Consider the following 18,550-nt stretch of genomic DNA (forward strand, 5'->3'; position numbering starts at 1 on the left):
CCACCTATCAGCCATTGGCTGATTTGAACATGTGTTCTGTCATTACAAGGATCACTGCAAGAGGCCGCCACTTGTGCACACATGCGCGTGCAATCACACTGAAAAGGCTCGCATTCGAAGAAAAAAGAAAAATAAAAATGCTCAAGATCACGAGGTGCGCGTGATCTTTTCTTTGACCATGCCATCCCTTCTTTTTAGCTTTTAGCGTTTTTGTCGGGACGAAAGAAGAGAAAATACGATCGCAGCGTGCAATAAATTTTTGCAACTCCAATCGTACTGCTTGAATTCTTAAAATTTTTGCGGACTTGAATTCGTGAGGCAATGAGCTATTTTAATGAATACATTGTATGGTTACTTAAAAAAAGAGTGTTTCAGGATTTTCTGAGGCACGCTGTATTTTGGAACTCTGAAATAATTGTGACCAGGTACATTATTTTAACAATTCTTACACCCAAGTATACGTGTGTTCTTGTATTTTCCTCTATTAGAGTTTGGCTGCCATGGCCAAGAATTGAACCCACATCTGCAAGCTAGGCAGTACGAATTGCCCACCGTTTTACGATGCATAGCGACTGTGAAGTGGCACCATTGTTATGCATAGAACAGCACTGTATTACTAGGTATGAATCGGCTATAGTATATAACCTTCTACATAATTCTCAGCATGTCTGCAGAACCACATAAAGTGACAGGGTGTGCAAACATGAACACAAGAGGGAAGGCAGGACACCCCCAAACATAAGGATACAAACACAGATGCAAGAAGGAATTCTGGACAGCTCAAACCCTTTTATGGTGTCCCAACTTCCTTTGAGTTGGCACGCTCAGTCTTTTAGAATGAATACATGCCAAGTAGCTCAGACCTCTATTATTCATACTGATTTTGTGCCTAGAGTTGATCATTCTCTCACAAGCTGCGGCGCGTTAACTATTTTTTCTCCATCAACTTGAACAGTGGCTATTCAATAATATGTGCAATTTTTTAAATGATGTGATGTGTTGTAGTAATTGAAATAACAAGACCATGTGGGGTTCCTTAGTAATAATTTATTCAATAAAAAAGAATATAGTACTATGTATATATACTCTTTATATACACAACTCTAAACTTGCAATTTGTTACCACAGAATAGAGATTAATTTGTTGAAAACTGTCAGAAAGCAATGTGCAATCAAACGAGACAGCAAGGTTGGTGAGCTAAGCTTTTCCCACTTTGATATCCTACATGTGGAAAGGGTAAACAGATAACGCAATACCGCTATCTATTTAGTCAGCATAGGAAGACCAGTGATCCCATCTTCCCGGAACTTACAATGTCCTTTGGTGAGGGGGAATGCGTTTCTTCTTGACAGTAGCCAATAACAAGCAAACTAAGTTCGCTTACTCTCAAGAAGTGTGTCATCTGTAAGGTTAGCACCACAAACTAGTGCGCGTACAACAGTCTGTCGGAATGAGCCAAGAAAGGTCCCACTGTCCAACCATCGAAGGGCTTTTGTTGCACACGATGCAGCTCATCTCCACGACCTTTGGCTGAAATGGGCCGGAGCCGATTCGGCTGCTATTCGCTCTTGTGCGGTGGCTGCAACTTCTCACGAATACGACGGTAGTGGTCAATGAGTTCACGCTCTTTTTCCTCAAAGGCCTGGTCCATTCTGGCCAACTTGTCCTTGACGTCTTGCTCAAACTGGTCCCACTCGCACTGTCGCTGCTTTCGCCGTTCTGATAGGTCATCAGCCTTTGTAATAACAGAAAACAATGAAAGAACGTTAGCCATGGTGCCAATGTTTCAACACAACACACCTTTTTCTTCAATGGGTAGCGACACGAAATGTTTTTTTTTATAAAATGAAAGAAAATGCACTGGTAAGCATGAGTGCTCCTTTAAAGATTAATTACATGTTGTTAAGTGCCAGTTTAGGTTTATACCATGCCATGACAACACGGAATGGTATGAGCATCGTCTGGCTCGATGAAACAACGGCTAAGGTGCTTGGCTGCTGACCTGAAGGTCTTGGGTTCAACCGGGCTGTGGCGGTCGCATTTCGTGGAGGCAGAATGATTCAGACATGCGTACTGTCTTGGGCAGTAACTAGTTACTAGTAACTGGTTAGTCTTTTTCTAAATACTTGCAACTTTAACCAGTTACTTTTTTTGCACAGTAATTTCAATGGGAAATGCCGTTACAGTTGCCTTTTTTTATATGTATAAAAAAAATGTTCAAAAGCTATGTTGGTTAAAAGCCTATGTTAAATGCTTTTCACTTATTCAAGATTTTTCTTCACCATGTTCTCTTCTTCTTTCTAGTGTCCACAATGGGGCTGCCTTCGCAGTTAAAAAGATCTTCGGTGCTGACGACTAATGTGGAGTTTGCTTGTTAACTGCACGTCGCAATGCTATCACTCTGCAAATGAACAGTTTCCTAAGCTCACCCCCCCCCCCCCCCATCTTTTTTTAGATGGGGGAGGGCACATACCATATGTGTTGGCAAAGCGGTGTAAAGGGAGCAGTTGCCCCCCTCAAGCCACTCCCCCACATGCCCTCACCTAAGCTACACCAGTTCTCTCCCTCTCACCCACCTGCAAAGCACACTGCTTTGCACCTCCCAAGAAAACATCCTGCCAATGACCATGGCGGATAATATATGCATAATTTTATTGTCAATTGAAGTTTTAGCACTGTTCTTGGTATGCCATAGGAGTATTCCTTTGTCAGAGGCCTCTAGCTAATGGTGTTTAATAGGTGGCTAACAAAAAGCAATGCAAGAATGCCTAAAAGGGAAAAGGCCATGAACTGGCAAAGAATTAAAAAAAAAACGCTGTATAACTGATTCCGATAGGTAGATCTACTTCGACTTAACCCAACAATTATTTACAAAAAAAAAAAAAAAAAGATTTCACGTCCTATATGCAGATGTAATTCTAAGTGTACCATGGCAAAAAAATAAAAACAGAGCGGACGTCAATCAGTTTATCAGTCACCATGCTTGTGATGCACTGCGGGGTAAGGAAAAAAACCAGAGACGAGAGAGAATGATTTTTGAGCATTTGACGGCAGTTCTAGCACGTGTGGGGATGTTATATGGTATGCGCCCTCCAGGAGATAGATATGGGCCGGCTTATTTGATCTGTGCAATAGCATTGCTCGCGCACTTTTACCTCTTCGTAAAAGCTACAATGCGCAAGGCATGTCATCAATTTGGACTTGTACCGAACATGGTGGCGACGGCAGACCAGCATGAGAGTGTCCATATAATTGCTATTGCAATAATAACGGAGTATTTACTGTTATATAAGTGTTTTGGGTTAGCTCTGCCTTCAGTTCCCCTAATGCTTACTTTGTGCATTTATTTCACAAATTTTCGTTTTTACAAATTTTTCCAGGAATCTGCCAATTTTATTATATCCAGGTTTAACTGTAGACTTATTCAATGTTTGTAAACAGTGGTAGGGCGCTGTTGATATATTTAGGTCTTTTGTAGCGACATCGCGGGGCACTGACTCCTCCCAACTGTCCCAGCTCAAAGCTCCCATGATCACGTGATAAGTGGCGCAGCAGGTGTAAACGCTACCTCTGAGCACCACACGTCGGGGCTGTCAGAGTGCCTTACGCATGTTTACTAGCGGCGGCCGCAACAGAGGAAGTTGCAATGGCTGTAGGAGGAACTCTGAAATGAACACACACACACAAATATATGTATATATATATATATATATATGTGTGTGTGTGTATGTGTGTGTGCAAGAAAGAGACGACAAAAATTTCACGGAAGCGTTTTTACTTAACGTTTTCAGCTCGTGGACCAGCCTTCGTCAGAGTAATGTGACAAGATTACATACATGGCTTTAAAAGCTCGTTTCAATAACAGGTCAGCGCCATCTGCCTTGGTTAGCATTACAATGCACACCATAAAATCTCATGTGCTCCAGAAAAAGAATAACAAAAAAGACAAAAAAGGGAAAACCAGAAGGGCACACAGATACTAAAGACACAGTTGAAGATTCCCTTGGATGTACTGTGACGTGATACCGTGCTTACACGTAGTTAAGAGATGTAGAAGCGCAGTGGTGCAATGACATTGCATGGCAGTATAAGAACAATCTTTGATTGATATGTGGGGTTTAACATCCCAAAACCACCATATGGTTATGAGACATGCCGTAATGGAGGGCTCCGGAAATTTCAATGACCTGGGGTTCTTTAACGTGCACCCAAATCTGAGCACACGGGCCTACAACGTTTCCGCCTCCATCGGAAATGCAGCCGCCGCAGCCGGGATTCGAGCCCGTGACCTGCGGGATAAGAACAATCTTAGTGATATACGAACCTATAATGGAAGCCACTGTGAAATGATTAAAGATAAATTTAGGAAAAAAAAGAAAAAGGGCAGACATAGAAGGCGTGATTTAGGCAGTACAATGTGAAACCAGTGCATCATCGCTCTTAATCTAGTGAAAGACAGGTCAGTTTTCCTTTGTTTTCGTTGATTTCAGTGGAAACAGTGTTAAATTTATGAATGAGATATGATTCGCGTAGTTCACGGTCATGGCTGGTGCGGAATCCAGATTCTAGTATCGTGACTTTGAGGTTACTAAATGAGTGGCCGAGCATGTTCACATGTTTTGATAATGGAAGGTTTGGTTCGGTTTTAGCATGCAATCTGTGATTGTTGAAACGTATTCTGAATGGGGTTTCAGTGTGGCCTATGTATTGCATGTGGCAAGTGCCACACTCAAGCAAATACACTACATTGGATGAACCACAATTAAAGCTGCTCTTAATTGTGAAAATGAATTGGTTAGATGTGCTGGTGGCCGTTAATGATGGTTCTATATGAGGACAAACTTTACAACGGGGTTTGTTGCAGCGGCTACGACCAGTACGGTTAGTGGTAGCAATTTTAGATGACGTCAGGGTGTCATCTATGTTTTTTGAGCGCCTATACACTACTCGAGAGGGCTCAGGAAAGACTGCTTTTAGTCTGTTGCTTTGGGTGAGGATGTTGTAATGGTTACGCAGTATAGCTTGAAATTTGGGGATGCATGCTGAGTGTGTTAGTACCAAATTGGCTGACTGCAGCCCGTTGCATTTTATGCTACCTTTTAAACAATCCACCCGATCGCGTCCTCTGGCTTGGTGTATCACGTCGTGAATAATTTTTTTTCCAGATATTTTCGCTTAAAAAGCTTCTTTTTCAGATCATGGCAGCAGGAATTAAAATCTTGATCTTCAGAGCATATGTGCCTAAAGCGCTGTGCCTGGCTATATGGAATTCCAGTCTTCCAATGGCGCACGTGACTACTTTCAAAATGAAGAAACTGGTGATTATCGGTTGGCTTTTTAAAAAGCTTTGTAATTAGGCGTCCATGGGAAATGATAATCATGACGTCGAGGAAGGCTACAGACAAAAGTGAGAGCTACATGTCAACATGACTATATATTTATATATATAGAGATTAAAGGTAAATAGCCGACCGACCCATTAACGGGAATTCCTTCCTTTACGCACGCCGCCCGCCGACCGACCCATTACGGGGAAACCCCTTTCTTTATGCACGCCGTCACGGACCCTCCCGGCACTGCGGCGACAATCTTGGGTGGCCCGACACACGTCAAGAACTGAACAGCACGTGATATGAACCGTATGTGGATGTAGACGGACAGTTGGCTTCGTTCTCAGTGTTGACAGTGGTTCTTCCTCTTCTTTACTTTCTTTCTTTTCTTTCTTTTTCGTCTTTTTTCTCCCCCCCCCCTTTTTTTCTAGTTCCCTCTCACTCTCGCAAACATTTTTCAAGGCGAGAGGGACGCGGCAGCAACGAAGTTTGGAAGCTCATGTCAGTATAACTCATCCCCTGATGAAGGGAGGACCCCTCCCGAAACTGTTGGGAAATAAATATATTTATCCTTGTTGACAACGCTCCCGTTGTGCCATATCTCATACCTTCACGAAGACTAACTGGCCCATTGAATTATTACTCCCACTATATATATATATATATATATATATATATATATATATATATATATATATATGAGCCATGTTGACATGTGGCTCTAGCTTTTATAACTTCATCGAAACATGATGTATCGTAACAGTACGAATGTGGCTCATTTGCGAAATGTCACCACGTTGCGACAGTCTACGTCACACGTGTGGGTTTTAATTTGTTCACTAATTCAAGAACAACTGAACCTGTTCATCAAGAGTGTCTATGGTACAATATACAAATATGCGATGTAAAAATATGCAGCTACGAATTGTCACGGTAAATCGTCGCACAAAATGTGCCGGAGAAGTTATTGATGAAAACGACAAGGGCGATCTTGGTGACACTTTCACCCGCAATACGCTTGCGATAATGTTTCAACTGTATATCGTGGACAATGCGGTTGCGTACACGTCAGGTCCGCAGCTCAATGAGTTTGCTCAGGTCAAGGCCATGAAAAGTGCACACATTGTAAACAGATTTCGCAAGTTTCCAGAGTGTTGTTTTTCTGCGAATTTTCACAGACATAGAAACCTCGTGAAACGCACCACAGCCAGGACAGCCCTGCCCAGTACATTTGTGTCAGGTGCATCATTGTAGCCACATATAAGCAGGAACAAAATAGTCAAAGTCATCCTCATTAATTACACTGCTGCTTTAAAGAGCTGCCCCCATGCGGAAACACATGCTCAATGACTGATTGACACCTTCAGTTCATGCGAGTGTAATGAAATCCTTTTGACGCGTCTTAAGACTTCTGCAGTTATATCAAGAATGACAACCACAAAGAATTCTTTGCATATGACAATGTTACCTTCAACGTCGATGTGCTTTGAGGTAAACATGCTCGCTATGCTTTCATACAAGGCCTATCCAAAAAAACTCGGTGCGGCACATTCAATTACAAACGCTTGACAAAGCTAATCATTTTTACAGTGTAAGTCACTCCAAAACATAATCAAAGAATTTGTGTGGGAGGCAAGTTTTTGTGTTTTACAGCTACGGCTAATTTTCTTGTGCCAGTCTTTGTAAACAGAAAACGCAAAAAAAAACTAGTACATATTTCTTGTGCCTTCTTTCACAAATAACTGTGATAGCTTATCGGTACACCATATTTTCTTCTTTGCAAGATGACAAACAGTACATGCACCAGCGAAAACACAGCAGCAACTGTGGTAGGCATGGTGTCTTTTGCCTACCACCCAAAACTAAATGGCCGATGACTGTGCCACCACGTTTTCGTGACGTATGTACAGTTTTAGTTGACATTACCAACCTTTCCTTTTGTGGTCCTTTCCTGATTCTTCGCCACTTGTTTAGCCGTTGTAATTATGTCACTTCGCAATCCCCGCATTGTACTCAGAGATAACCATGCACTGAATGAGCAAAAGTGTGTGGTCATTGGATTTCACGAACACGTGTCCCAATGGAATGGTTTGTTTACTTAGCAAATGCAAAACTCGTCAAACAGGTCTGGCACACCTTGATCAAGGAACATAGGGAATGAACATCAATGGTCAGTGGACTTCGTCTTCACTCGCTACGCAGTTTCCATACCTCTTTGTATGTTTTCATCAGTCTTGAGTAGCAACTATAGTTACTAATAACCAGGATTGGATCCAGCCACCCAATTTGGGGGGGGGGGGGTCACTTGAATTAACAGCTGAAAGATGAGCGTGGTCATTACTTTTTTGTTTTTACTAGCACGAAAACCCTGTAATAGCATAAATACTGTCAATGTGTGCTCACAGTGGTCCCACTCATTTGTCCTAACTGGTGATAGCAAGTGAATGGCAAGCACTGAAGGGAGGGTGAGGGGGTGCTGACAGGCTTTGGGGGGGGGGGATCATCCCTACCGCCCCCTCCCCTCTGGATCCGTTACTGCCAACAACTCGTTTCTAGTAAATAGAAATTTTTTCCAGTAACTTGTAATCTGTTACCTTTAAGTTACAGGATTTTCTAACTGTAACACTGTAACCATCTTATAGAGTAGCCCTAACAGGAAATGCCATTACAGTTGCTTTGTTATTAAAAAAGTATTTCACAGCAACACTCGTTAAATGCCTATGATAAATGCTGCTCACTTACTCGAACTTGTTCTTTACCATGCCTTTTCCACCTTTCAATTCTTTACGTTAGGGTTTCCCTCGCAGTTTAGCAGATGTTGCTAAGAGGAATACTTTCGGTGCAGAAGACCGTACTTGGGGGTTTAGGTAAAATGGACACATACCCCCCTTACCCTTTTATGGGAGGGCATACATACACACGCACATGCATGCACACACAGAGGAAACACAAGAAACTCATATTTACTTGTTTGTTCACTACTTTGCCATATTTCATGCTCTGCTCTGTCATATGTATTGCCACACTCCTTTGCCAAGTGTTATCATTTTTGAGTGCTGCCTTGCGCAAACCGCGTCGATGGAGTAAGAACCACCAAGATAGTCTTAGAACCTTCTGATGCAATTATGTGCACAACGTGAACATTGTAAATTGTTCTGGAACATACGTGGCTGCTAATGATAGTGCTAGAACATTCGACGGCACATGTATAAATGCCGACACACATCACCGCTTATCAATTATTCGCTTTCCGTTTACTGGCCACAAGTTCGTCCAAATAAACAATTACATTTTATCAGTGTCCAGCGCCACGACCCCCATGGCATTATATATATATATATATATATATATATATATATATATATATATATATATATATATATATATATATATATATATATATATATATATATATATATATATATAAAGAAAAGCATACTTAAGGGCTCGTTTTTTCCGTGTTTTACACAATATTAATGAGATCTAACAGACAATAGTGCCAAAAAAAGTATAGGGGAAGTTACTACACCGAATTCTAATGTATATGTGAAGAAAGAAAAGTGGGTGAAAAGATGACTTGCCGTGAACAAATATAAATATAAATATATATATATATATATATATATATATATATATATATATATATATATATATATCTGCTTCTTGATGCTTTTAAACCATTGTAACGCTGCATGATCTGTGATCACAGTAAAAGGTTTCCCGTGTAGATAGCAGTGCCATTTATCAATGGCATCAATAATTGCCAAACATTCGAGTTCTGTGATGGCGTGTTTTAGTAACTTCCGTGAATGGTATGCAATTGGGTGTTCTCTACCTTCATCATCAGCCTGCTTCAAGACGGCGCTGATACATCTGTTGGATGCATCGCAGTATAGCACACAAGGCTTAGTGGCATCGTAGATGTTAAGATTGGCTCTTCTGTCACGCATTTCTTGAGCTGAGTGAAAGCCAATTTACACTCCGAATCCCAGTTCCAGGTGACGTCTTTGCTGAGCAGGCACGTCAGTGGGTGAGCGATTTGACTGAAGTGGTCGATGTATCGACGGTAAACATTGACAGTGCCAAAAAAACGCTGCAACTCTTTAGGGCGTGAGGGTGTCGGAAACCGTAGGATTGCGTCCACGTTGCTTTGCTTTGGAGTGATGGTGCCATGCGAAACCTTGTGTCCCAGGTACTCAATGAAGGTTAGAGCGAATTGACATTTCTTTTATTTCAGCTTGACGCCTTCGCTTTTGAAAGCTTTCAAAACGACCTCCAGATGTCTCAGATGGTCTGGAAACGTGTCAGAGTAGACAACAATGTCATCGAAGTAATTCGTGACGTTCTGCAAACGGTGTTTTGCCAATATGAATTTGACAGCCCGCTCGAAGGTGGCCGGAGCATTCCGAAGACCAAAAGGCATGACGAGCCACTCGTGGTGACCGGTACGTGTGACAAACGCCGTTTTCGGAATGTCATCAGGATGAATCTTCACGTGCCAGTAACCTGACGTTATGCCTAACGTCGAGAAGTACGTATACTTCCCCAGAGAATCGAGAACGTCATCGATGCGAGGGATGGGCTGATAATCAGACACCGTCAATTCGTTCAGCTCGCGGTAGTCGATGCAGAAGCGCGTGCGTCCTTCCCTTTTTTTCTCTGCCAGAAGTGCTGGCGCAGCATGGTGCAGTGATGGCTGCACGATGAACCATTTATTTTTCTTCGTCTTCCTCCTTCTCTACCATTCCACCACACCATTCTCGTGTGGTTCGTCACACGCTTCCCCCCTCCCCCGAGAGAGACGTAGATGCAGGGGCAGATGATATCGTTTGTATCCCTTCATGAACGATGTCAGTCTGGCGACCGAGTGGAGGCACGCTACGGTCAATCTCGTAGTTAACTGCCGAAATCTTGCGTATGATCGTATAGGGTCCTTCCATGATTGCGCTGAGTTCGCCGCGGTTTGGGGGTCAGGGTGTTTCATATAGAACAAAGTCTCCCACTTGAAGCTCTAATAGAAGGAACTTCTTGTCATATATGATCTTGTTTTTCTCTTGATATGCTACTGAATTGCGGACTGCGTTTGTACAAGCTTCCTACAGATTTTCGGTAACGCCTGAAAGAAGATAGGGATACGATGGTGTGCCATACATAAGAAAGCAGGGTGGGTAGCCTGTGACTTCGTGAGGTGTTCTATTGTACTCGTCGACAACGTCCGAGAGGAGACGCGGCCACGGTTTTCGGGGTTCGTCGTTGATCTTGCATCGGAGGCGAGTAACGATCGTCTCATTAGTGCACTCGTTTAGGCCATTACACTGCGGGCGTTGTGAGCTTGTTAAAAGCTGATGAATATTGTTGTGCTTGAGGAACTGCTTAAATTTGCCGGCAGTGAATCCTGTGCCGCGGCCGGAAAGAAACTTCCAGCAGCAAAGATACTCTTCAGGCAAGAGATGTACACTTTTGAAAGCTTTCAAAACACCCTCCAGATGCCGCAGATGGTCTGGAAACGTGCCAGAGTAGACAACAATGTTATCGAAGTAATTCGTGACGTTCTGCAAACGGTGTTTTGCCAATATGAATTTGACAGCCCGTTCGAAGGTGGCCGGAGCATTCCGTAGGCCAAAAGGCACGGCGAGCCACTCGTAGTGACCGGTACGTGTGACAAACGCCGTTTTCGAAATGTCATCAGGGTGAATCTTCACGTGCCAGTAACCTGACGTTATGTCTAATGTCGAGAAGTACGTAGATTTCCCCAGAGAATCGAGAACGTCATCGATGCGAGGGCTGGGCTGATAATCAGGCACCGTCAATTCGTTCAGCTTGCGGTAGTCGATGCAGAAGCGCGTGCGTCCTTCCTCTTTTTTCTCTGCCAGAAGTGCTGGCGCAGCGTATGGGGAAGTAGATAGTCGTATGACACCGTGCTTGAGGAGCTCGTTGATCTGTCTGTCCATTTCAATGCTGTCAGTTTCTGAGCATCGATAGGGAGCTCTACGAATGGGAACATTGTTAGTGAGATGAATGCGATGCATTTCGCCGTTGATGCACCCAATGTCTGTCTGTGACTTGGAAAAAATGTCATCGTACTTGTGGATAAGCTGCTTCAATGCCAACTGTTGAGTTTTATTTAGATGTGGTACATCGCAAACAAAACCTTGTAAAGACGCGCCCATGTTAGCCGTGGTGTGGTTTTGTGTACGAGAATGGAGGATGTCTTTCCCTTGGCGTAGAGTCATGGTGTCAAGGTCCAGCGACAAGTTAAAGAGGCAAGCACTATCCAAGCCAAGAAGTAAGTTGCTCTTCATGCCTTGTAGAACATGAGCCTGAATTTCTCTTGTCACTTTTCCTATTTGTACCTTTAGATTAACGCGACCCAAAGTTTTGGTAGATGATGTGACTTGTTGAACTGAGATTCATGAATTCCTCATTATTTGCAGGTGAAGTGCCTTCAGCACTGCTTCGCTGATACAGGTAATCGTAGCTCCGGTATCATGTATAGTGCTGACAGGGTACCCGTTAATGAGGGCATCAAACTGAATTACATGAACTCTGCGTCGCCTTCCTCGTTTCCCTGGTTGGTGGAGAGGGCGGAAATGCTTGCGCGTCGTGGGCATTCATTATGCCAGTGCATCTGTCGGGGTAAGCCATCCATCGCGCAGTGTTTGCACTCACGCACGGGTGTTCGTACCGGGGAATTACGTGGACGCTGACTAGTTTTGTCACCTGTTACGTTAATCTGTGTATTCCGAGCTGGTGGAAAGCGATGTAACTTCATTCTCTGCATGGTTGACTCTACACGAAGTGCAGCTGTAAGCCATGCCTCTGGTGTAGACGAGGTAAGCTTAGCAAGCGCCATTTCCATATGCGCAGGAAGACCGTCAATGAGCCCTGATATAAGGTGCATGTCCTTTAGGTCGGCGAGGCGTCCGAGAGACATTTTTTCATTATAGTATTCTTTCAAGCTCTGGCCTGTTCGCAACCGGCAATGAATGAATTGGCGAAAAAAATCCGCGACGCCGCTCGTAAAGTGTTTCTTCATGCGTTCACATAAGCTCTCCCAAGACGCGTCTGAGTCGAAAACCTCGGTGAGAAACCATCGGAAAGCCTCACCTTCAAGGTAATCGGAGAAGTAGCACAGCTTGTCTCGCTCCGTCCATGCTGCGGCCGCAGTCCTCACCTCAAAGAGCCGGAGCCACTTGTCAAAGGAAACGTCCGTAGATGCTCTCAAGTACTTCGGGATGTTGATGACTTTCTTGGATGTGGCCATGATGAAGGGCACCGTAGATCCTGTCGACTCGTGTGACGCAGGAGACGTGATGGCAGTACGATGAACCATTTATTTTTCTTCGTCTTCCTCCTTCTCTACCATTCCACCACACCGTTCTCGTGTGGTTCGTCACACACACACACACACACGCACGCACACACACACACATATATATATGTTTATAAAGAAAAGCATACTTAAGGGCTCGTTTTTTTCGTGTTTGACACAATATTAATGAGACCTAACAGACAATAGAGAGAGAGATAAAGATGCAAGGAAAGGCAGAGAGGTTAACCAGACGCACATCCGGTTTGCTACCCTGCACTGGGGAAGGGATGAAGGGGAGAGAAGAGGTTGCAGAGAGATGAGAAAGTACACACAATCATGAGCACACTCAGGGAGCACACACAGTCTACAGGCGGTCGCTCAGGTTTCTTGACTTTAAGTAAAGTAGCAGTGCTTTAGTCGCTTTCTGCGCAACTGAGGCAGATGCCCAAGGTCCTAGTATCTTCTGCACACAAAATGGTCCGGGGTCAAGTTGATTCAAAACCATCTGGAGCTGGCATCGCTGTGTGTCGTAGCAAGCGCAGCTGCACAGGACGTGTTCGATGGTCTCTTCAGCTCCGCAGTAGTCGCATGTAGGAGTGTCTGCCATATTAATGCGAAAGGAGTATACCTTTATAAATGCAACACCCAACCAAAGGCGGCATAACAGTGTCGCATCGGAGCGGGAAAGTTGTGATGGTAGCTTTATCTTGAGCGAAGGATCCAGTTCATAAAATTGACACCTTTGGAAGCTGGTAGACGACCAGAACGTGCGTGTGAGATCTCGAGCCAGCAGGTAAAGTTGTCTTGCTGCATAATTCCTTGATAGAGGCATCGGGACTACACGGGTTCCTTCATGGGCTGAGCAGGCTGCATCATCGGCTAATTGATTTCCGGTAATACCGATATGTCCAGGCAGCCATTGATATATAATATCATGCCCTCGTGCTAGAGCTTCATGATGGCAATGTCTTATTTCTTGTACCAATTGTTCATGACTCCTCCTACGCATGGCAGACTGCAAACTCTGAAGCGCTGCCTTCGAATCACAGAATATGACCCATTTTCCTGGACGTTCTTGAATGAGATATTGTAAAGCAGCCCTTATAGCAGCAAGCTCTGATGCCGTAGATGTAGTCATATGCGACTACTTAAACTTGTTAATGCCAAGGAAAGTATAGGGGAAGTTATTACACCGAATTTTAATGTAAATGTGAAGAAAGAAAAGTGGGTGAAAAGATGACTTGCCGTGAACCAATATATATATATATATATATATATATATATATATATATATATATATATATATATATATATATATTTCCAGCGCACCTGGCACATTCAGTTGCGATATTTGCCGAATCATGGTCTGGAAAAAATTCAATGATGGATCTCTGACACTACGCACAATATTTTTTACTTTAAAAAAGTAGGCTGGCCATAATTTGTGGTTTGAAAGGATTGACACTTGGGCAGGTTAGTGGCGATTCATTTAAAAAAGTGTTAACTGCGCTCTTTGCCTCTGTTGTCTCGTCTTTTCCTAATCGTTCTATGCACTGCCAACACTTTTTGGCATAAGCCCTATATGTGACCACTCTAAATTTGATAATAGAAAGGCTAATTGAAGTACCTTTGTTAAATATTTCTTTCTGAATGATCTAATTTGTGGCTAAGTTTTTCCACCTTTGCCTAGAAATTGTCTGCCAAGACAGCAAGTGCATAACTATTAAACTAGTTTTTTTACGAAGAATCTGTAGTGATTAAAAAACATGCCGATTAGTTTCCCTTAGCTGCTCTTTGGTCTTCAACTGCGTCGGCGATCAACAGAGAACTGTGGCGTTTCCCAAGAAAGGTTAATTGGTTTGAAAATGCTCTTCCTAAACTCTTCCTAATGCTCTTTCAACACTTGCGTGTGTATTCTACTACTGGCAAGTCTAGCGCGGTGACGCAGCTCAAAAACAACAGCGAGCGTTTTTTGACATGGCTGCCAGGAGGCACCATAGCATCAAGTCGGAGTCTGGGAAAAAGACTATAGCTGCGCAAATTGTTTCCACTATCTCATTGTACCATAAAAAGTTACCAAAAAGTTAACAACAATCTTTAATAAACATCTGAACATCATCAATCAACGAGATTAGACATGCCGCACTTCCATGAGCTTGGTGGACACGTTCAATGTGCAAATGTCATTAGGTGTGAGTGTCATTCATTATTCCAGTGTACCACCAACAAAAATGACATAAATACGTAATGTCATACATAGCGAATGACATTACAGGTGCTGTGTGACAGTGCTACAAGAGTTATGAAAAAGAAAATCGCCACTGATTCGTTTAGCACGCAAAGACAGGCGGTAGTACATATGAATATTTTAGGAGACAAGAATTTTCCACAAGTACCCCTCTGTATTACTCTGGCACTAAATACTAATTAATTTGGGAAATTACAGCAATGCCATCACTCGTAGCACAAGAGACTGACACCAGGCATGTCTAATGTGTATGGTTGTCAAAACGAGATTTTGTTAAAGAGCCAGTCAACAGGCCCCTACTTTTTTTTTTTTCACTTCCCAAACAAGCTCAACAATTCGTGAAGTAGACCAAGCAATCAATGTTGTCTGAATATTACAGCGATACGTGCTGCGCAGAGCCTTCATTTCGATGAACCATTCTCGTGCTCTTTTCATACGCTTGACCAATCCTCCTTCCATGCGCAGTGAGGCAAAGTCGGCGCTAGGCGACTTGACGCAGCTCATTGATTGGTCTAGACCAAGTCTCAACAAACATTAGGGAAGTCAACGTCAGTTCCTGTGTCTACTCACAGCTACAAAAATGCCCCTTGTTTCTTGGCACTGCGGAGACACAGTTTTGGTCTCGCAGTTGTCGTGCGTACGTTCCTCGCTCAGCTACAGCTCAGCACAGCACCTGCATGCACGTGCTTTGCTCTCGAAATGAGCAAAACTCCTCTCCCTCCCTTCGCTCCCGCATTCCTGTTTCTTTCACTCACATTCCCCAATTCCCCACACGTAGTTGTTGAGGGGACCTCCATGAGAGAGACAGTTACAACAACGCGCTTTTCTCTTCGTTTACCTTTTCTTAGAATCACCCCAGGGGAAAAGAATTGCTTCATTGCTGGCAGCAAATCGAGCGACTGGGCAGCGCAAAAGCATGGCCACTGGGTAAACAGTAAACAACCAGGAGTTGCAGCAAGCGAACGCGCATTGCGATGAATGGAGTTCGTTGATGACATCGGTTGCTGACGTGTCACGTTGCCGATGTGGACGCCTTCCCCTCTATGTGAGGGAGAAGGGTGGTGAGGCCAGGTGAAAATTTGAAACCAGCTGGAACTGATGTTGCAACCCCTGTAATTTCCTCAATGAAGCATGTATTTATAAAGTTCTTGTGACATGAAGTAAAAGTGCACATATTTCTCTTTATAAGAATTTCGAAACCTTCGGGTTGTTTACTGGCTTTCTCAACTTTTTCTCTCACTGTTGTCCATTTATTTTAGCTATGCATTCTCAACTGGTGCCGCAACGTGCAAGGAAACGTTCAATTGCTTCAGGAGTTTAAAATTCACAGATATTCCTACCTCTGCACCATTTTCCGAGAACACTTTGGTGTTAAAATAATACCGTAGATATTCTTACTTAACTTTAGCGTTAAACATGAGCTGATGTAACTGCTACTGCAGGTCACAAAAAATGAGTAGTGGGGAGGGAGCATAACTCACGGAGTTGACCTTGTCCTCGGCCTCGAGGATACGGTGGCACATGCTGAGTGCCACTTCAAGGTTGCCTGCGAGGCTGCACAGTCCCTGGTCCGAGGCACGACACGCCCGGTCGATTTGCGTCTCCCGTACCTCAGTTACATCTTCAAGCATCTCAAACAGCTTCTGCACCTCACGGTCACCACGCTTTTCCTGCGTAGCACTCGAGGAAAGGCATTACGCTATGTTTTATGCAATCAAAAACATCCTGGGACAACACTGTAATAACTTACGTCACACCCATGGAAGAAAAAAAGCCCATTAAGCTCTAAAGAGCATCTGCATAAACTGAGCCAACCTCAAACCCAATGTTGGCTGAATTACTGTATTGTAATCGGCTCTAGTGCACAAGCTCGCAGAAGCAGACAGCTAATTTCGAATACGCTCTGAGAGCAGGCATGCGATATTCTGCGGCTACCACTTTTGACCTAAAATTTTCTAATCTTAAAATACATCAAAAGCTACATGAATGCCTGTATAAGTTATGCAACCAGCTTTGGCCCACTTTTTCACACCACCAGTGAAATAAGAATTTTAAGACACAGATATATCTGCAAGTGAACTCTTTCGTAATGAAACCGAACAAATAATCATGCTATAAACCGCAGTGTTCAAAAATGCGTTTGGTTTCAAGGCTGGTCATTTCAAGCTGATTGTGTAATTTATGTGTGAACTCTAGGGTCCACACTAGCGAATTCATGCAGCCCTTTTGTAGAAGGAAGTAACTCAATGAAGATAAATAGACAGTGGCAGGCAGGATTCCCTTGTTCTGGTGTTACATCAGTATTGGTACATTTCGCGACCACTACAATGCCTTGTACTCAGATACAAATTTCTCAGTAACCATGAAATGGCCGTGGCATTGAAAATGGCCAATGAAAAAAACAAAAACAATGCTAGCTTCAGCTGAGCTGCTTGCATGACACGGAATTAACTTTTCAGCAGCAGATACTTTGTCGCGTTTCAATTGCTGATGCAGACAATAGCATCATGTCACATGTTTGTTTATAATTGCTAGAAGGAGTCAACCAATCAACCTTCAGTTACCGGGCAGCACTTGTGCGACTCTCTTTTAAATTTCACGGTTACCATAGTGCCCTGTGTTCATTAAGCATAGTACCAAAACCACGTCGCAGTTTTATTGCATGTGGGTACTTCGCCAGTAATTCAACATTTGTAAGCTTGCTACAGCTTTTAAAAAAATGATCGGCGTTCATTGGCGCTTTGTGTGCGACAATCAAAAGCCGATGTGCTGATACGCGCATTCACTCCTTTGAGAGTGTGTGAGGTTATGTATATTGTTCTACTATGAGATGTGCACTGGCACTGCACAAGTTTTGCTGGAAACGTGAAAGTATTGTCGGCAAAACCGAAGTTAACATACTTTGACATCTTAGTACGGTGTACTAGCTCCAGTTTCGGTTTGAGCTGCTGGTTGCATTTTCGCGACTAAGTACAGATAAAGCCATTGAGTTAAGTGACGTAGGTAGCGTAGCTGATGCACTTGCGGCCAACTAGTAACGTTGCTTGCGGCAGCCACACTCGAGATTCGCAAGCATTTGAAGTGCCTGCTTGCACTGTGTGCCGGTAGGGCAGCCGGTTCTCTCGCAACAAACGATGAATAAACACAGGCGTACGGACGAGTGCTTACCTCAAACTCCTTAACGAAAAACTTTATTTCTCCTTGCAGAAATGGCTTGTGATCAAAGAGGCGCGAATAGATCTCGGTGATATCTGCAATGAAAACAAAAGATCAAGCGCCTCGTCACAAAACTAAAGCGAGGTGGGGCGCCTCAAGACACCATCGCAATAAACACGCGCAAGACACGAGCGCGAATGCATTTACGTTCGATCAACGAGTTGCAGAGAATCGCGAAGAAATGCTGAGTTAACGAAATACCTTTCACAACATTTACGGTCGTAGCAGCCGACGACGAAACTTCCGCCATGATAATCTTAGACGGCGCTGGGACGCGAGCGCCTGTATCCCATCGTGCATAGCGGCCGATCAGCGCTCTCTTTCCGGTCTACTCGCCATCATGGGTAAGTGTCGAGTTCGAACTCTTGTGCCGAATCGTCCGCAATCCGCGCGTAAACAAAGTTTCACGGTTACCATCTTTCACTTATTTACTCTAAAATGTT

At 43.6% G+C, this 18,550-nt stretch overlaps 2 protein-coding genes across 3 annotated transcripts in view; one reads left to right on the plus strand and one right to left on the minus strand.

Annotated features, from left to right (window-relative positions):
- Positions 1-1,027: 1,027 nt before the first annotated feature.
- On the minus strand, positions 1,028-18,408 carry Muted (biogenesis of lysosome-related organelles complex 1 subunit 5). 2 transcript variants are annotated; one of them, XM_075886501.1, is made up of 5 exons: positions 18,309-18,408; positions 18,060-18,142; positions 16,373-16,561; positions 4,189-4,290; positions 1,028-1,736 (listed from the first exon to the last, which is right to left on the minus strand). In XM_075886501.1, exons 1-5 carry the CDS (start codon positions 18,355-18,357, stop codon positions 1,560-1,562), a joined length of 600 nt encoding a protein of 199 aa, XP_075742616.1. In that variant the 5' UTR covers positions 18,358-18,408; the 3' UTR covers positions 1,028-1,559. The 2 variants fall into 2 exon arrangements, with proteins under 2 accessions (XP_075742616.1, XP_037278056.1); XM_037422159.2 differs by lacking the exon at positions 4,189-4,290 and having other exon boundaries at positions 18,309-18,406.
- RpS8 (ribosomal protein S8) overlaps positions 18,321-18,550 on the plus strand; it is a 44,074-nt gene continuing 43,844 nt past the window's right edge. The window contains exon 1 of the mRNA XM_037422158.2: positions 18,321-18,451. Coding sequence (XP_037278055.1) covers positions 18,448-18,451 — 4 coding nt within the window. The 5' untranslated portion in view covers positions 18,321-18,447. The remainder of the gene's footprint in view (positions 18,452-18,550) is intronic.

This window comes from Rhipicephalus microplus, chromosome 2 (assembly GCF_043290135.1).
Source record: "Rhipicephalus microplus isolate Deutch F79 chromosome 2, USDA_Rmic, whole genome shotgun sequence".
Lineage (NCBI taxonomy): Eukaryota > Metazoa > Arthropoda > Arachnida > Ixodida > Ixodidae > Rhipicephalus > Rhipicephalus microplus.

Coding starts and splice junctions, on each gene's coding strand:
- Muted (XM_075886501.1), bottom strand. CDS start 18,357: ATGGCGGAAGTTTCGTCGTCGGCTGCTACGACCGTAAATGTTGTGAAA. Junction 16,562..18,059: donor TTTTCGTTAAGGAGTTTGAG/GTAAGCACTCGT, acceptor AGTGCTACGCAG/GAAAAGCGTGGTGACCGTGA. Junction 4,291..16,372: donor CCGAGGACAAGGTCAACTCC/GTGAGTTATGCT, acceptor CTTATCCCGCAG/GTCACGGGCTCGAATCCCGG.